The sequence below is a fragment of the Sturnus vulgaris genome, chromosome 3, assembly GCF_052056855.1.
Source record: "Sturnus vulgaris isolate bStuVul1 chromosome 3, bStuVul1.hap1, whole genome shotgun sequence".
In the NCBI taxonomy this organism is placed as follows: Eukaryota; Metazoa; Chordata; class Aves; order Passeriformes; family Sturnidae; genus Sturnus; species Sturnus vulgaris.
Window position 1 is genome coordinate 46033425 of NC_142245.1, and position 13942 is coordinate 46047366.

Sequence of the window (13942 nt, forward strand, 5' to 3'; positions counted from 1 at the left end):
GTCAATGGCTTTTGGGGTAATGCCTTGGCAGAAGGAGGTGCAACAGGAAGAAGGTAAACATCACTAAATATAAATAGGTAAGTTCACAAGCTTCCCATAACTAGAGTTCCGGAAACTTCACTGGCCTGTGTTGCTGCCTTTCATCCATGCTCAACCACATCATCGATCTATAAAAAGCCTCATTTCATCGACAAAGGATTTACATGCGCTTAGAGACAAACAGCACATGTTAGATAGTTCTAATCATGAGACCGTTGTCATCAGAATATTTTTATCACTGGATTCTAACAATTTAATGACTTAAGCTAAAATATAAAGGTGAGAAATGACTGTTTTAAAATGTACTTTCATCATATAGTATATAGATATTTCTTTTAAACGGCTTTCTTTTAAATTTGCAAACTCTTACCTTCCGCCACAACCAGGAGTCTCCCCTACAGGTTCTGGGGGCAATACGCATACAGCTAACATAAATTTTTATTCCTTGAATTTACATGAACTTGGCTCTAATGAATCTTATATAGATTTCAGTCAATTGCATTAGAGAATCAGGATTTTTTTTTTTCTGGGAATGCTAGCTCAAAGCTGGAAACAGTAAGCAAGCTTCTGTTTTACTCAACTACTTTCTGCTGTCTAGTCCAGAATAGTTTAAGAGTTTAACCAGAGCAGCCACATTTCATTTTTAATCTTTTTTTCAAAATTATGAAATACACAGAGCCTATTACAGAAACCCCAATGCAAAATCAGTGCCTTTCTGACCCTACTCCAGAGCTGTAATGGCAAATAAATCTCTAAACAGAAGTCATTTGTGAGTAGTTTGTAACTTAATACAGCAGCAAAGTAAAAAAAGGTGTCTACATGCAGAGGATTAAATACATAGTGGATAATTTTCAAGGCAAGCAGAGCTTTTTAAATGGTAATTGTTTGATTGTTTTTGTGATAAAGTAGCAGCATATGGAGTGTGACTTCCATTTTCATATGCAAGAAGGAAAAATGCCCAATACAGCTTTAAGCTAAAGAAGGCATGAAGACATTAAAAGGTAAACTAAAAGTTTGTTAGTAGCAAGCCTGGTGGTATTTCCCCCACCACTCCATTGTTATATTTTACTATTATTATATTTTTGCTTAATTCAGTTCAGGCTTTTTTTTCTCTTTTCCTTCTGTTCATTGTCCTGGGTTTGTCTAAGCAATGGATCTCTAAGTGCAAGATCAGGGATCCTGTTCAGTAATGGGTTGGAGATTCCTTCTCCCCACCACAAGTGAATACCCAGCTATTGCCTCCCCTTCCCTTTCTTACCATGTCTCTCCACTATCAGAACATAGGCCTTGCCCCATGAACCTCTCCCAAACCCTGGCTTCCAGCAGAAAGAGCCTCACATCCTGTCAGATGCCTCCCTGAGATATCCCAATCTTCCAATTTCCACCCATCCTTCTAAGAATCCAGAAAGCAGTTTCTTCTCTGCCTTTGCAGCTCAGACAGGTTTTCAGTGAGAAGACAGATGGAAGGGAGGGAAGGAGAATCTGCTTTGAAAGCCATCATTTCATCCCAGTTCTAGTCATGCATCTTATGGGAAGGAAGGACACATGCACATATGTGCAAAGTGATATGCCTAGAGTTTCCCACTTCCCATCTTACACTCACCACCTTCAGTTCGACAGACACAGGATGTAGTCCATAAACAGAATTTTCTCACTCCATAATTTTTAAAATATGAAAGACAATGGAATCAGCATAAACTGATCTGGAGCAAGGAATGAAAGATTCCCTAAAAGAAGAAAGTTGCAACTAAGCCAAAACCATGTTTCTAATAATCTCAAAATGATTTGATACAAAGATCTGTTTATTACCCAACAATGTGACAGTATATATACAAATACAGTGTGGAATGTGACATTTACAGGAAATTTAAGTACATCATGCACAGACACTATTGCAATGTTATTTTAATAGTTCCAGAATATTAAGCTGAATAAATATTCGTTGCTTCAAAAAATCATTTTTACTTTTACATAAAAATATATAATATTGCACTCTTTACAAGGCCAGCAGTTTTGCATATTGGTTTGTAACAAGTGGAATTCTACTTTATAAAAAAATAAGCCTTTGTGAGCAACACCCCAAAACAGGGAGCACAAAAGCACCCCAAAACTACAATGTTTGTCTTTTTTCTCTTAAACAAAGCACATCACATCAACATGAGCCAGGAAGCTTTTCAGTCTGTACTTGGACCTTACATTAACATTTAGATAGAAAAATGACTAAAGCCATCCCATATAATGCTGCTACAATAATATGCAGTTTAAAACTTGATCCATACAGTATGCAGCCACTTGCTTAATTGAACCAACGATAAGCCTCTGTGTCTTGAACTATGAGAATATTTTTCTTAGGTTTTTCCAGTTTGAAAAGTTCTTCAAACAGGAAGTCTCAAGAATTTCTGAAGACTATTTGGAATTTTCAATAAAAGTGTAAAGATTGCTTGTGTGTGTGTGTCACCTTCATCATAAACTGACAATTTCATGTAAAGTTTTCTAAAAGCAGATGAGCCTTAAACATGAGAAGATACAGCACTTTGAATGGCAATAGCAGAACATGTCAGTGATAAAAAAGCAAAGCAATTTCAAAGGAAAATGTAATTACATCAGACCTGCGTAGCATTCTTGCTTTACTGTTCGCATGACTAGTAGACACTCAGTCATGGTGCCTGTTTAGAGGTCTTCAAATCCATCAACTGAAATACTAATTTTTCATGTGACCTAAGATTTCAAATTTGTTAAGCCGTTCACAGCAGAGGACTATTTTTTCCTCCTCATAAAATAGCACCCAGGAATACACAACAAATTCACATAGTGTATCTGTATGAACCTTTCCGAATCACATGATGCTTATGAACATTGATTATTCAAGCAGTTGGAGTCAAACATTTTACAGTGTATTGAACCTCAATGACACTAGAACAGGAGCACATCTGTGCCTTCTATACCACCTCTTTTTAGAGCTCTGGAAGATAAGCTGTGTGTGTACATAATAGATGTTCTGCCACAGAAATGCAATAGCCAACTATCACGAAGTTAGGGAGTTCACACTTCATTGTGATCTAACCACTGTTTCATGATGCCATGAGGTATCTACCCATAACTAAGACAAATATTTTACTGTCTTCCGTTGCAAAGACTATTACATTAACAGAGAAGATGGCAAAAATTACAAAGATAACAGAAATTCTATTTTCAGCATTATAATACCATAAGATGGTGCAAAAAGCACCTACTAAGTTCTTTGCTTCTCAAAAAAAGCAATTTTAAGTGGTCATTGATTTTTAAGTTTTGGATTGCTTATCCCAGAGCTAACCATACCACACTCAACTAATCAGATATACATATGCTGACATTTCAATAGATATTTACATAACTTGATGCTGCTGCTATTTTACATACTAAGAGGAGGAATAAGCATTATCAATTTTTTTTAAATACTTCTGTCCAAGAAGTGATTAAAAAAAATACTATTGGTGTTTTATATTGCAGCATTGAGCATTTCTGAGCACTTTGCTGGCATGGGATAGTATGACCAGAGCTTCCTGCTGACCTGGATATGCTTCAAGTTTGTGCATGCAATTATGCAATCTTACAAATCTTACACCTTAGGCTGCTCTTTAAAATAAAAAGCCCACCTATTCAGTCATTCCAGAGACATTCAAAGTACTTCAAAGTCCAGTTAAATAAGAGCTCCTATAACCTATTGGGATTAAAGTGCATCAGAGACATGAGTTAGCAGCAGGCCCCGCTGTCACCCAGCTGCGTAGCTGCTGAGGAAGGAGTAGAACATGGGCAGCTTCAAGCGCTGCTGGTCCTTGCGGCACCAGGCGATGACATTCCCATCACTGTTAGCCGTGAACAAGTGATGCCCATCACAGGAAAATGTAAGGCTGCAAAACAGGGAAAGTCTGTCTTTATACCAAATCTGGCTATTTACAATGCTAGAAGACATTAAAAGCCCATGAGAGTTCAGCCAACAAAGACAAGCTGTCAGGGGAGGCCCAGTGCCTACATTAACATAGCAATATGTTTGCATATACCTGCTTATCCATTTGTACCCAAACAGGCTGAACCACAGCTTTGGCCAGCACTTCAACATCCCCTGCAGTTTAATACTCATTTCTTTGCAGTGTCACAGCAAAGGGCAGGATTAGTAGCAAAATCCTACCCTCTTTCCTTCTGTTTCTGAGAAAAAAGGATTTTCTGCAACAGAGCTCAGTGCCCTCTGAACTTGCTTTGCTGACAAAGGCAGAAACTAAATCCATCAGATTTCATGGCACAGCACAGGACTTTTGTTCAGACGGGCATTTCTTGAGCTGTAACAGGGTTAGTAAAGCCCTTCAGTCACGCCATGGGTAATGCTAGAGAGCATGAAGGTCAGCATCCATTTACTGTCACATTTAAGCAGGAAATTTTAAATTCAATAGCTACTAAATTGTTATCAACAAGTTTTGTGAAACATGCTGCTTAAAGGAGGCAATAGAAACAATAATCACTATCAGACAATCTTTTTAATGAAAAGAAAGGTAGTTTGGATTTTAAACAGTATTTTACCAATAGTCAAAACTTTTCAGAGTCATTTGTTAGTATGCTAACATTAAGAAAAAATCTTGGCATAACTCTAAGACCTTTGTGCAGACTACTGTACCACTGGAGATATCAAAGACTCAATCCTTTGACCATTTTCTAAAAACACTTGAGCAAAATTTTCGTGCCAATCTAAATCAAAGCGACTCAGAGAAAACTAACTACACAAGCCCTCCAAAACAGAAGCAAACTCAGAGTAGCCTGGAAGCTGCCTTCTCCACCATTTCCCTCCAGTATCAGAAAAAATGGAAAAGGCAGCATTTTTATTTAATTTTGAGGAAGAAACACTCTGTCTATTTAGGTCTGGCATAGTTAAGATTATCTCATTTTAACACAGATTTTGAGGAAAAAAAGTTTAAAATAAGAGGGGTAGCTATTGTTCAGTTTTCAAGGGAATCCTGCTAACTTCCATCTGCCAGCAGCAGAACCTACTTATTACTGTCATTACAAATACAGAACACTTGTGCTCACTTTGCTTTCATGAATAATTAGTAGGTTTGCATTGCTCTTTTTAAGACATGAGTGTTTACCACCTATTTTCATGTCCAACACTAGAGACTATTTTGCTGTGGTTTTGTTTCTTGGTTTGTTTTTTTTTCCCTAAAGAGAAAAACGCATTCATTGTATACTTAAGATCTTTTTACCTTACAATAGGTTTGGCTGACTTCGAAAATGTTATTTCTCGTACTGGCTTCAAGTCCCACGTACTCCAGAGTCTGAAAGAAAGAGCCATTTTTCTTCACACTTGCTTTTACAAACACTTCAGTGATAAACAATCTATTTAGCAACTGCTAAGACTGGGAGCTGAGTAACAGCTTGTCCACCTTCTTTAAAGCCAAATACCAGCATGATGTTTGGCTACAGCTCTCAAACTGTGAGCCTAAGTGATAGAGCATTTTAATAAATAAACATTTCAAATGCTTACCTTACAACTCCATTTTCAAGGCCCCCTGCAATCACATTGACAGACACACCTTCAGGCTGGTTAGAGAAAGCAACAGAGCAAATACTTTCCCTGCAGTGCACATGTCCAACAAGATCACCATTAACTGTCCAAAGTCTCAAATCACTGCCTCCTCCAACTGCAACAAAACATAGCATGGGAGTATTAAGAAAATAAATCTAGACCACAGTTATGTCCATAATATTTAAATATTCCATGGTAAAGAATTCAACTTCTGGAGAGTTCATAAGGTTTAAATGACTGAGTGATGTCTGCAATTACTTCTCTCTCTCTGAGACAGGAAGCATGCAAATTGCCAAGTCACTGCAGTGATTTAGAAGCCATCACATCATACTTATGTAACTGCAGTGATTTAGAAGCCATCACACCCTATTTATGGATCATTTTACTTAGAAAGCACTATGTGAACTTACTTTTAATGACCAATTTTCATGTACTAACTGGGAAGGCACTAAGATGGAATTCATACTAGCTATCTAAGCAGTTGGTTCTCAAACCTTAGCTTGCATTTTAAACAAAAGATTTAAAAATAGCAAGTACAGTTCTCTTACCTGTTTATCTGGCATTATTTGATTCTATCAATGAACTAACAATCCAATTACTGTTTTTGTCTTGAAAGGAATTGTCTTAAAAGGAAATTCAATGTCTCTTACTAATTAAGGAATACAATGTTTTGCAGAAAAAATTGTTTTGTGAGCTATAGAAATGGACTTGAAAGTGTCCAAGTAAGTTTAAAAATAGAAATATTAGTTTTCTGAAACTGCCAGAATAATGTCCCCTTGTCCTTTACTACCCTTTGCCTGTGCTCTGTAATACACAGTACTCCCCTGAAGAATTGTACCTTTGACAACAAATCTCTGTTAAAATGAAAGCATCCAACATCACAAAATGTGAGTCTCCCATTTGAAAGTTTCACCTTTGAAATTTCAAGTCTTTTTATAAAGAGACCAAGCTGTTGGCCTTCATATCGCTCTACATTATATTCAAACACCTGCCTAATCACTTGAGACATATGTATGTTACTATGAAAAAAAAAAGAAAAAGGCAAAATCTTGCTCCTCTATGACTGAATGCATCCTCAGATGATTAATACACACTCAGTAACTAATTTAATTACAAGTCTCATGATTTATTTGGTCTGCAAGTCAAAACAGCCTTCTTGACTGACAAATTACCTGAATCACAAACTGTTGCAATATCACCAGTGGTTTCACTAGCTGAAACTGCAGTCACAGGACTCTTGTGCCCAGCCAGACTCTGGACATAGCACAGCCTGAAGAAAACAAAGGGAACAAGCCAAATTTCAGACTCAAAGGCAGAAAAGGTCCTTTGAGGAAAATATTAAAAAGATTTACATTAATTTCAATCAACATTTTGCACAAACGTGGTATTTTTCATATTCACTGTAATATTTTAGCACCTTTTATGAGAAAAAACAGTAGGGGTTTGACTTCACATTAAGATATACACAGAAGAAATTAAATTAACTTCAAAGAGGTAAAGATAGCCAAAAATAGGAAAACCTGTATTTATAAGAAAGCTATGAGAGAGAGTTACATATATACTTGTACCTGTTCAAATCCCATATTATGCAGGTTCCATCTTTGCTGACACTTATCATTATACTGTATGGTTTGCACACAAACAAGCTTGTTATTTCTGCTGTGTGTCCATACAGATGGACTTGTGACTCCATTTCTATCTCTGAAGGCTGAAAAACAGCAAGGTAAGACAAGCTGTTATCAAAAAGAAAATTAATGTCTCTTTTTCACAAAAAAGGTAAGCCTAGTTTAAGTCTTAGATTTCAAAGAACAGTTCCCCTTGCTTTTAATATCATCATTTTAGCAACTATGTTCATGCTTTATTATGTTTAACACTTTATAATGTGATAAGACACAGCTATCATTGATGTTCAATCTTGCTTCCAATGCTTTAACCTCAGCAAAAGTATTGATGTGATCCAATGAACTGGAATGAAAAAACTACCGTAGTTCTGTCTCAATTACACAGCTTGAAGTTGGCTGATTTGTTTTCTGCAAGACTGCTCTTTCCAGACAACAGTGAAATGACAGTTCTCAATATTTTAGCATCTAGTGGAAGCACTTGGAAACATAAAAGGAAAACCCAGCTCAGAAGCTGCCACTCTCTGTACAGCAAATTACCAGGAATTCCTCAATTGGTGCCAAGTTCTTCAATGATACCAAGTTGGAAAAACATGCAGGAAGTTTAAATACAGAAATTGTTAGGTAAAAATTAAAGCAGCAAAATTTAACACCAAGCAACGCTTCTTATTCAAGTCATATAATCTGAAATGATTCAGACTTCCTGAAAACTGGCTAAGTTGAAGGAGTTGCTTAATCAGAATGCTAATGCTTTATTTAGGACAACTTGCTGTACAGAGATTAGAATAATCTTTGTAAAGGAAGAGAACAGTTTTCTGCTTGTTTCCTCACCCATGTCAGAGCACATCATCTGCATTTTTTATGAGGGTACAGGATGCCTGCCTATAGCAGATCTACAAAAAAACTTGAAAAGTTCAAACAGACAAGATAAAAATATGCATATGCTCAAGTCACAGGTTGTAGAAAAATTGTCTTTGCACTAAAGGCCAGTCTAATCTATGTAACACTGTAAAAGGCAATGCTCAGACTGACAGACCTGCTAGTTTGATCTTGCTACTGAGCATCTCATCCATGTAAGACATTTATGAAAGTATCCAAGTGTCATTTTCACTGACACCTCACATATAAAAATTCTTCTTTAATCCTCTCAGTTAAGAGAAAAAAATTATACCAAAATTTTCTATAACAGCAACAACAAGACTTGTTTTCATGAAGAACTGATTTTGATAACCTTTTTACTGTGCTCTTCCCACTTCCTTTAAAGTGTTTCCTCTTGATCTGCATTTCAACACTTCAACTGAAAGCAGCACCCACCTTTAGCAGCTTCTCTCTACCATACTGATAGCAATGGATTACTGATTCGTATAGCAAAAATATTGCAATGAGACAAGCTAGAATTCTAACACCAACTGTATTAAGTTATATTAAGTTCTAATAAGTCATGAAATAAGTATTTCTCAGGCCTGAAATGTTTTCCCCTTCTTACTTCCCCTCTGTTTTTAGGTGACGACTCCTAAAATGGTATCTAGATGCAGGAAAACATGCATATGCATATCTACCTTTAAACAGAAGCTCTTTCTGCCTACAGCACTCGAGTGGGGAACTGAAATGATCACTTCCCAATTTTACTCAAATAGGTCCTTCAAGTGCACTCTCTGTTTGCAAGACACATCTAATAGTCAGCAAGTGAAGGCTGGAATAATGTGTACAACCAGACACCTGTGGCTGAGGGGCTCATGCAGGTGTGACACTGACAGCACAGATCACAGTGTCAAAGCACTAGGGTGCTTTCATGGGGTTTTCACCGTTGTAAGGCAAGGAAAAACAGAGCAGCTGAAGCACAACATGGAGTCATTTTTGAGTTCTGACAGCATACCTTTGAGTTCCCATAACCAATTAACAACATACCTGCTTCATGCCCATGCACTGCATTTATAGAAATGTGAAACAGGGCAAAATACTCATGTTTCAAGTACTGCATTATAACAAACTGTTCACTTTATCACTGATCAGCTGACAAGATGGATACAAAGCAGATGTCAGGAAGCACCTTTACATTCCCAGCAGACCTGACTTGGGTAACTGACTCAACAACAGGAGCTACAAAATTGATGTGCCTGGGGCACATAAACCTGTCAGTGATGAGAAATTCAGCAAAGATGGTCTCAAAGAACATCATCTGTGCAAATGAACAAAAATCACTTTTTTCTAGGAAACAGAAAGAACTCAAGAACCATAACCCCACTAACTAGAGTTTCTTTTCAGTTTTGCAGAAGGCAAGTATATTTAATTTCTATTTTAAAAAAAAGCAACCTGGAATCCAAGTCTCAGTACAGTTCCCTATTCTGGGGAGCAGTTAAGGTGCATGACTTATGATCCAACTAACTAAAGCTTGCAGGCTTGAAGCTCTACTTCATTTTCTATATTCAAAGTGCTGCTGGGCTTAGGAAGTATGATTGGCAGATCACCAGAAACTGGAAGAAAGCCAAGGGGAAAAAAAAAAATAAAAAATCACTGTGTTTATGCTCTTCCTAGTTTAAGCATCTGCTGTTTGCCACTACTGAAAACAGAAAACTGGGTAGGCATAGCAGATCATACCAAGGTTCTCTGTAGCTCATGCTAATGTAGGTATTCAAGAGCATCAAGGAGTACAACACCAAATATGTTTGCCAATACCTGTATCAAGCTACATCTAGGAAATCCGTTTACTTCAGTTGTTACTATGGGTAATACTGTAGACACACCTAAAATGAGCTGTTCGGAAAGTTGTTAGAACTAAAAGTATGGAAGATTCAGATGGAGGCTTCAAAACTCAGTTCTATTTATGCTTTCTATTTTTTTCTATTTATACAATGTTTTTTATCAAACAGTATTAAGGGACTTTTTACTACTCTCAGTATTTTCCACTAATGGATTAAGTAATGCAAGTTACTTTCTTCCCTTCCTTACTGACAACTTTTCCCCTTGGAGAATATGACAAAGTAAAGAAGCTTGGTGGTTAATACATACATTGTCTGAGAATTCTCTGTAGTTTAAGTGCCTTCTGCAATAGAATTACTGTTTACTTTGGGGAATTGCATCCCACAGCTTCAGTTAAAGCATTGAAAGGCTCTGTCTCCTTGACAGAAGTTACTCCTTAATGCAGGGAGCTTCACTGTTCCAGAGAGCTTCAGTTCCAAGCCCTGTCCTGAACACAGTCAGAGCATGCTGTGCACTCAGGTGATGAGGGCTGACTAAAGGCTAACTGTATGTAAACAGCAGCTTAATAAAAACAGGCAAGCAAACATGCCTTGAGGTCAGAGAAGCCTTCAAAAATAAAAACTAAAAACACATGCAATTTTTTTAGCAATTATCCAGAACATAGATCTTTTTCTCATTTTCCCTGCTTAAAAAAAATTACTGTAATACTGAATAAACTAAATCCTTTATTATGAATTCTATCCAGTGTAACTTACTGTATTGCTGGTGAATCTGTTCATATATGCTGTGATGACACCAGATTTACTACCTGTGAACAGCTGACAACTGTCTGGCACCCAAGCACAACTTGTTACCTTGAAAAGACAAAAAGCCAGGAAAAAAAAAAAAAAAAATCAGACCAGAAAAACTATTCTGTTTACATTATGCCACAGCATTGGTCAAACTTGATACTTTATTAGTTATCCTATGAAAAGCCATGTAAAACACCTAAGCTAAAGAAATCTGAGAACGAAGATATAGCTGCTCTAGGTTGTATTTGTTACTATGTCAGTAACAGAGTAAAGAGGGAGTTTTATGGCACCTGGAATTCACAGCTAAAGAACAGTGAACTAGTGTAGACTTCAAGATCATACACCAAAATCTTTTTGGCAGGATCTTACCAGTCACTGGATTGTGACAAAGATTATGCAGCTTTTCACAACAACCTTTTAGACAATCTTTTTCAAATGGATCCTAAACTGTAGTGGAGTTGTTCTTCTAACATGAAGTACCTCTACATCTTTTCCATACTGGTTTTTCTCGGGACAGAACTTAAACTTTTAAAAATTCACAGCAATATTCTAGAGGAAGGAAAAGCTACCAAAATCAAATTAATTCAAAAGGAATCTTTATCGAGTACAGGAAAACAACAGGGAACAAGATACAACAGTGGAGCCATGAACACATTCCAAAGGAAATCAAAAAGATTAAAAGGAGATACAATTGGATGCTCATCTCCAAAACAAGCTAAAGCAAGAGTATCCCACTGCCAAGTTAAGTCAATACTTAAACTACCAATATTAAATTGAAGAGCAAGAAACTGATTCCATTTTACCTGATGGAGCTGTGAGCTCTGTATAAAATTTACTGGAGGTTCACTTTGCTTGCTTTTCAGTCGTAAGATGTTATCGGCATATCCCCAGCTCAGGATCGCTGACCACTGGATGTCAGTGCTGTGCATGCTCCTCACACCTGAAGGCAGGCACACGGGATTGTGTCACGTGCACAGCAAGATTCAATCACTTTAACAGCCAACAACAAAAGTCTCAGGTTCACGTTTTATCACAAGCTAAATTATAACCCCCTCCCCCCCCCCACCAATTTTCAAAATAAGGTATTGTCTGTAACGTATTATAAACAAACTGTTCTCAGAGACCAAATGAACATTCCATCTTCTCCAGAGACAATCTGCAACCTAGACAAAACTTTTTTGAAGAGTTGCATCTTTTGAGAACAAAGAAAAGGGGCAGACAATACTTCCCACCCAGAGAAACGAGTGCTTGCAACTTCAAGAGGAATATTACTTGTTCTTGTTGACTAAATGTGAAGTGATTTATTTTTAGAAAAACTGCACTAATATATGCCACCAAGAAAACAAAAGATTGTGAGAACTTGTTTGTACATTCTCAATAAGAATCCCTCCAAGAAGTTTAACCGGAAGCAGAAGATTCTTCACCTCTGCTTTTTCACTGTTAACTTCTCATTGTCTGCCTCTAACATCCATTTCTTAAGTTTTCATTCCTGTTGCCACCTGAGTTTTTTCATCTGTTCTTCAGTTCTTGGACCCAATTTGTTGTCAAGTTCTAAAGTTAAATTCCCATGCTTCAGTCACTTCAACGAAAAATATGAACGTAATTACAGAACGCCTCTACTGTAGTTTTGAAAATTGTAAGTAAAATTCACCCTCCAGCAAAGATACCACACATGTGGAAGCTGTTAATGGAATTATAAATTAATCTTTGACAAAAGCCACCAAACTTGGGAAGTTTGCTGAAAAACAATTGTAGCATTACGTTAATTTTATTTTTTTTGTCTCATTTCACATATATATTGTGCATATAGAGAATAAGCACAAATTCATACCTTGCTCCTTGCTATATATCATCAAAAGGCAAAACTTGCTGGACAAACCACAGATAGCTTTAGTTGGTAAAGCTTGGAGAGAGCCAAACCTTTCTCCATGTGGTTGGCTAAAGCAGACAACAGGGTCTGGAGCACTTGGGGAACCAACATATTCTCCCCACTTCAAGCCTTTTATCCATGGTAATGGACTCTAAAACAAGCACAGACAAGATTCAAATTATAGAATTTTCAGAAAAGCATCATTTCATTAGTAATGGAGAATGATTCATGTCAGTTTCCTGTAAACAATCATCACATGGTAAGGACAAATGAAGTCTTTACTCTAAAACCACTCGAAAGACAAGTTCAAAGCACTTCAGTACCATCAGTTAAAAACTGTTAACTTTAAGGTAGTTCTACTCCTTTAAAGGAGTAAGCAGCAAGCTTCTAGTTCAAGTAGTTTAGTGAAAAATACAGATCTCTAAATCCAAGGATGTAGTTTCTGACTGAATGTCAGAGAAAAGTGTTTGAAGTGAAGAAAGTTTAATTGTCCTACAGGCAGTGAAAAAGCCGAGGATGGAAGAAAGCACAGTATGTGTTTGCTTGCTATAGCTCTGCACACAGATTCCACAATTCATCACTGAAAGCATAAAATTGGTTAACTGAAATGCTTTCCAACACATTTCCCAAAACCAAGAAACTCAGATTTTAGTTGACACAAAATATCACAAATGCACGAAAGCAATTTTCACTATCACTTACTAATTTTGTGTCTTTTCTTTACAATACAATATAGCAAGCAGCACTTTTGGGAAGAAAATTCTAAACCAAGGATACAAGGTACAACAATTACAGCACACGGATATTCATTAAACCATCTTGCAATTAAAAATTACATACTGGATAAACGATTTCTTTAGTGTGTTCTCTGGTTTCTCTGAAAGCAAACTGCACTAGTAATCCCATGGCAGCAGGAAGTTCTCCTTCCATGATGAGCCTGGATCCAGGTCTACTAACATGTGCTGCATGAAACAGCTGGCGAGGTGTTTGCCCATATGTTTTTATCATTGTTTCAAGGGCTCTTCTCTGAACAGGATCTTCAACAGCAGAAACATCCATCCCAAAATAGGTCTACAGAAGAAAAAGAAAGGGGAGGGGCAAGAATAAGCCAGTCAGGTTTGTCTTTGGGAAAGATTTTGCAACACATACACACAAATTCAGAGGCAGACTGTTCAGTTTGCTTAAGGTGTGGACCAGAAACCATCTCACAATCATTATGCTGACTAAAGAGTCACTGAGAGCAGTAACCTTGTCACCTCCTCTTTATTGGAATAAACTACCATTTTAAGGATTATCATGTGACCTGCTCCTACACACCTGCCATGACTAATTTCTGTCAAAGAGGTTTTCTTCGAGACCTTTACTAATC

General features: G+C 37.1%; 1 protein-coding gene across 2 annotated transcripts in view; it reads right to left on the reverse strand.

The window, feature by feature from the left end:
* Nucleotides 1-13942, reverse strand: part of LOC106852240 (guanine nucleotide-binding protein G(I)/G(S)/G(O) subunit gamma-4) — a 92922-nt gene that overhangs the window by 15140 nt on the left and 63840 nt on the right. For both annotated transcript variants that reach the window (XM_014874732.2, XM_088161528.1), the window contains exons 45-53: nt 13414-13644; nt 12535-12724; nt 11507-11643; nt 10668-10766; nt 7162-7301; nt 6766-6863; nt 5552-5708; nt 5271-5342; nt 1824-3929 (exon numbers count right to left, since the gene is read on the reverse strand). In XM_014874732.2, the coding sequence (XP_014730218.2) occupies nt 3791-3929; nt 5271-5342; nt 5552-5708; nt 6766-6863; nt 7162-7301; nt 10668-10766; nt 11507-11643; nt 12535-12724; nt 13414-13644 (1263 nt within the window). In that variant the 3' untranslated portion in view covers nt 1824-3790. Of the gene's footprint in view, nt 3930-5270; nt 5343-5551; nt 5709-6765; nt 6864-7161; nt 7302-10667; nt 10767-11506; nt 11644-12534; nt 12725-13413; nt 13645-13942 lie in introns of those variants that run through there.